The 5,906-nt window shown below is 40.5% G+C and overlaps 1 protein-coding gene across 18 annotated transcripts in view; it reads right to left on the reverse strand.

Moving 5' to 3' along the window:
- The window catches only part of LOC102984115 (GA binding protein transcription factor subunit beta 2), a 62,687-nt gene that overhangs the window by 41,426 nt on the left and 15,355 nt on the right, over positions 1–5,906 (reverse strand). For 12 of the 18 annotated variants that reach the window (XM_055084325.1, XM_055084326.1, XM_055084329.1 and 9 more), the window contains exons 6-7: positions 5,077–5,193; positions 2,397–2,582 (exon numbers count right to left, since the gene is read on the reverse strand). In XM_055084325.1, the coding sequence (XP_054940300.1) occupies positions 2,397–2,582; positions 5,077–5,193 (303 nt within the window). The remainder of the gene's footprint in view (positions 1–2,396; positions 2,583–5,076; positions 5,194–5,906) is intronic. The other 6 variants (XM_055084330.1, XM_055084331.1, XM_055084328.1 and 3 more) reach the window with 1 other exon arrangement.

The following is a 5,906-nucleotide window of genomic DNA, read 5'->3' on the forward strand; positions in this document are numbered from 1 at the left end:
ACGAACCCGTGTCCCCTGCATCGGCAGGCGGACTCTCAACCACTGCGCCACCAGGGAAGCCCGGTTTGGTTGATTTTAAGATCAGCTTGTATTCCTTGAACACTCATCAACTGATAGCAGTAGAAAGCAGCTTGGATATCTGCTAAGTGGAAATGGAAATTCTGTCTGGGATTAAAAATTTCTTACAATTAATTCACAAAATTCCAGCTCTCCTTCTTTGGGCCTGGTTAAGTGCATCTATAAAAAGTAGTGTAGTGGACTTCCCTGGTGGCGCAGTGGTTAAGAATCTGCCTGTCAAGGCAGGGGACACGGGTCTGAGCCCTGGTCAGGGACGATCCCACATGCCGCGGAGCAACTAAGCCGGTGCACCACAACTACTGAGCCTGCGCTCTAGAGCCCATGAGCCACAACTACTGAGCCCGTGTGCCACAACTACTGAAGCCCGTGCGCCTTGAGCCCGTGCTCCGGGCTCAATGAGAAACCCTGCACACTGCAACAAAAAGTAGCCCCCACTTGCCACAACTAGAGAAAGCCGGCATGCAGCAACAAAGACCCAGCGCAGCCAAAAATAAATAAACAAGTAATTTTTTTTAAGTAATTTTTTTAAAAAAATTATTTTAAAAAGTAGTGTAGTTTATCTAGGCAAAACCTCAAATTTTATCTTTTTCCTTAAAACAACTTCGTTCTCATTTATTTAACTCCATTACAAGCAGAGTCTCTCACTTACTCAATGAGCCCCCCAAAACTTTAAATGATAATCATGTCCACAAAAATATCAGTGGTATATTTCCAAATAAAGCTCCAAGAACTTATGATACCAAAGCCTGAATTATAAAGGTTTAATTTCTACTCTTCCTTCCCATACTGCAAAGATCCATCAATTAAAATAATTTGAAAATTATAAAATCCCCATAATTATTTAGGCCAAGTCAAAATTTTGATGACACAAAAGGTAATTATACCAACCCTCCTTCTTCAACCTTCAGTATTTCTGAGAAATGAAGTTATAATGATTAGTTTCTTTCTTTTTTCAAAAAAATTTACTTATGTATTTTTTGAATATGTAATACATTCACGATTCAAAGATTAAAAGCTATAAAAGCATATAATTGAAAAGCTTCCTATCCATCCCTAGCTACCCAGGTGCCCTGCCACAAGGGAACCAATGTTATCAATGTTATTTCTGAATGTTCTTCCAGAGATAGTCTAAGTCTATGAACATATTAGCAAATATACATATATTTCCCTTTTTTAAAAATACAAATGTAGCATACTCTACACACCCCTGTATCTTGCTCTTGTCACTTAATATATTTTGGAGATCAGATCATACTTGTATACAAGAATCTTCCTCATTGTTTTTTTTTTTTTTTTTTTTGGGGGGTACACGGGCCTCTCACAGTTGTGGCCTCTCCTGTTGCGGAGCACAGGCTCCGGATGCACAGGCTCAGCGGCCATGGCTCACGGGCCCAGCCGCTCTGCGGCATGTGGGATCTTCCCGGACCGGGGCATGAACCCGTGTCCCCTGCATCAGCAGGCGGATTCTCAACCACTGTGCCACCAGGGAAGCCCTTCCTCATTGTTTTTTATAGCTGCATAGTATTCCATTGCATGGGTGGGATGTATCATAATTTATTTATCCAGTTCCTTAACGACTTGTACTTAGGTTCTTTTTAATCTCTGATGATTACAAATAATGCTGTAATGAATAATTTAGTATATATGTCATTTCTGTGTGTGTGAATATAAATTCATAGAAAAATAACTTTTTAGCCAAAAGGTATATACATCTTCAATACTGATATATATTGACAATTCGCTCTTCAGAGGATGCAGTAATTTACACTCTCACCAGTGATTTATAAGACTGCCTGTTTCCCCATACCCTTGACAATATAGTGCTTTAATGGTATCTTGCTGCAGTATTTATTTATATTTCTCTTGCATGAAAGAAGTAGGTTGAACGTATTTTCCTATTTTTAAGAACCATCAGTATTTTCTTTTCTGTGAACTACTAGTTGACATTCTTTGCTCTTTTTTTCTACCAGATTATTGGTTTTACTCACAGATTTTATATATATTAGGAGAATTAGCCTTTGCCAGCCTGGCTTCTGTTTCTTTTCCTTTTTCAGAGCTTTGTCCCATCTGGCATCTGGCTTTCTCCCATTCCCACTACTTGCCCTAATGCCTCATTTTTTTTTTTTTTTGGCCATACCACGTGGCCTGTGGGAATCTTAGTTCCCCAACCAGGGATCAAACCCACGCCCCCTGCACTAGAAGTGCGGAGTCTTAACCACTGGACCGCCAGGGAAGTCCCCCTAATGCCTCATTTTTAGAGGTGTGTTGAGTGTCTAAAGTATCTTTTAATAAACAATTGTCTGAATGGGATAACTCACCTTGCTGTCCATCTTGCATAGTTACAATAAATGGCTGGCCAATGCCTCCAGTAGGGATTGCAGTTTGGATATTACCCAGAGGGACTCCATCAGTCACTATGGTGATGACCCTCTGGCCTCCACTCCCCACCACTTGCTGGATTGATGAGTCAACAGAATTTCCTTCTATGATTTCCTCTGAATTAGCTACAGATGACAAAAGGAAACATAACATTTCAGCTTTAAAAAAATAGGAGTATAGTAATTTCAGCCCCCTTAAAACTGATAATATCAGGGATAGAAAAACTTGGAAAAAAAAGTTAGATTCAACAGTTCACAAAAGCAAGCTCCTGTAAACAATGCTAAGTCAGAGGTGAAAAGAAAACAGGGAGGGCTTCCCTGGTGGCACAGTGGTTAAGAATCCGCCTGCTAATGCAGAGGAGATGGGTTCAAGCCCGGGAAGATCCCACATGCTGCGGAGCAACTAAGCCTGTGCACCACAACTACTGAGCCTGCATGCCACAACTACTGAAGCCTGCGAGCCTAGAGCCCGTAGTCCGCAGTGAGAAGCCACCGCGATGAGAAGCCCGTGCACCACAATGAAAAGTAGCCCCCGCTCGCCACAACTAGAGAAAGCTCTCACATAGCAATGATAGACCCAACACAGCCGAAAATAAAATAAATAAAAATAAATTTAAAACATTTTTTTAAAAAGAAAGAAAACAGGGAATGCATTAGAACAGTATTTTCTAAAATGTCTTCAGGGACTTCCCTGGTGGCGCAGTGGTTAAGAATCCGCCTGCCAATGCAGGGGACACGGGTTTGAGCCCTGGTCCAAGAGGATCCCACATGCCACGGAGCAACTAAGCCTCTGTGCCACAACTACTGAGCCCACGTGCCACAACTAGTGAAGCCCGCATGCCTAGAGCCTGTGCTCCGCAGCAAGAGAGCTCACCGCAGTGAGAAGCCCGTGCACCCCAACGAAGAGCAGCCCCCGCTCGCCGCAACTAGAGAAAGCCCGTGTGCAGCAACGAAGACCCAACGCAGCCAAAAAAATAAATAAATAAATAAATAAAATGTCTTCATTGACATGTTAGCTTTCACTAAAGATAGGTTCTGTGTACAAATACATTTTCAAAATGCTCGTTTAAATATGCTTAAATTTTTGTGTTTGTTTATTTTGTAGGAAGTATCAGAGACCCTAATAGACTAATGAGCATTGTGACTCTCTAATATAAAATAAGATATGCTGAGTTTCCCAAACATATTTGATCTCAGAACTCCTTTTTCAGAAAACATCTTGAAAGTCTAAACAACTTTAGAGAGCTTAGAAAAATAACTATAAATTAGAGTAGAACTATTTCTATAAGAAATAAAGGCATTTAATAGTGAATTAACAAAATAATATGTCAAGAAGTCAAAACATTGAAGAAGTCTGATAGACAAAAATAGGAGATGGCTTCTCTCATCTGACAGATCAACAATAACATTAACAGCAATGACACTATGTGCCAGGTACCTTTCTAAGAGCTTTACATGTATCATGTTGAATAAAGATTTTCAGTTTGGTTAGTCAGTATCCCCAATAACTATTAGGGGAAACAGCTCTCACCACTATGAAATTTCTATATCTAAAGAGTCACAAGTAGAACTTTGCAATAAGTGGGGTAGGGACTATCCATATGAGACACATTCAGGCAGTTCAGTGGAAATAGAGCATTCACACCTCTTAGAAACAAAGAACAGTTAAATGTTATAGCTGAAAGGACCCTGATAGGTAATCTAATCCAACCATCATGTCAGAGATGAGGAGACTGAGACCTGGAGAAGTTAAATGATTTATCCAACATCAAAGAACAAATCAAAAGAATAACAAGCACAAGTTTAATACATTGCTTTTTCCTATGCCATGCTGTTCACTCATACACATCTGAGCAGAGATCTTTATTATTGTTGTCAGTTGGAAAAATAGGATTGGAGGAATGTTCTCAGCATCCAAATGTCAACGGCAGAAAGAAATCAACAATCTGCTTTCATTTATGATGGAGCAGACTGCCAGAGGTTTCCAGAAAGATTCCTATATGACTATTTAGCCCTACCTATGACTATTTGTCCCCTATCTATATGAAGCCTTAAGCCTTTTCCCTGTGGGTCACTAGCTCTGGCTAAGTGACCTGAAACCTTTCTGTTTTGAAATAAGAAGGGCACTATACAGAATGTATCTTCACTAATCCACTGGAAACGCCAAAATAACATCTCCAGTGAAAATAAAAGCAAGCCAACCTAAGGTACAAAGAATATAACAATGAGTGAGGTAGCAGTCCCATGTATTTTGATGCTTTAATACAAGATATTTAGGCTGCTATTTTGAATCATTCTATGATAGCATCAGACAAAGCATAACATAGAGTATTTCCAAAACTCTGTTAATATAAGACTAAACATTTCAATCTGATGCAACTGGAGTCAGGATAAACAAACATGAAGCTGCAAAGGAATAATTTAGTCATTCTCTGATATTCTTCAGCTGACTGAATATATCACTTAGCGATTTTTCTTTCTGATGCTCAATGACTCTACATCCCTTTATCCTAGCTGTCTCTAACCATAATTCTTTAACATTTCATGCAAATTAAATCTGCTGGAGATTCAAAAGCAAAAGAAGAAATGGTGATTCACCCAGCAGATATCCCTTACCTACCTGTGGCTCTGTGTGAGTTGCAGAGGGGGGCTGATGCCTCAGCAAGAGCTGCAAGGGTGGCCAGCACTGAGGTGGTGGAATTTGAGAAGTGTACTGTTGAGGAGGCATGGGGGTCACCTATTTCGGTAAAAAAGGCAAATGAGGTCCAGCGGAGAGAATAAATTGAGATGAACTAAAAATGGCTTATTAAATCAAAACCTCAGCTTTTCACTCTAATGTGCTTAATCTTGCTCTCTAATACAAACTTACAAAAAAAGCAATTATCATGGTGTTAAAACTCTTTTAAGGTTTAAAGTCTTCCCTTTAAAGTGGATTAAGGTAATATGCTTGGTATAGGGCCACACTACATTCCCTTCATTTGATCATTCTCTTGGCATTGCCAATGCTGAGCATCAGTAGCTAACAGACCAAGAGTGCCACCTACTCCCTAGGCTGGCTATGCAGAGCTCTCCTTGGCAGCAGGCAGTAGGGTACAAAGCATGCCTCACCCCAAACTAAGCAGTGCTGAGGGAATAGGCCCCTCCTGGGCTTTACTCAACCATGCTACTTCTATTCATCAGCTAGAGAGGTGAGAAGACTAGGACTGACCTCAAGTGCAAGAACATTAAAAACCTGAAGTTTCACATATTGAATGTCAAAGGCTAAACAATTACCTACTTTACCTACTTTAGTTATGTCATGATGTGCTTTTCAAAAACAATTTGTTCGTAACCTTTTTTTTTTTTTTTTTTTTTTGCGCTACGCGGGCCTCTCACTGTTGTGGCCTCTCCCATTGCGGGGCACAGGCTCCGGACGCGCAGGCTCAGCGGCCACGGCTCACAGGCCCAGCT

The sequence above is a fragment of the Physeter macrocephalus genome, chromosome 4 (genome assembly GCF_002837175.3).
Source record: "Physeter macrocephalus isolate SW-GA chromosome 4, ASM283717v5, whole genome shotgun sequence".
Lineage (NCBI taxonomy): Eukaryota > Metazoa > Chordata > Mammalia > Artiodactyla > Physeteridae > Physeter > Physeter macrocephalus.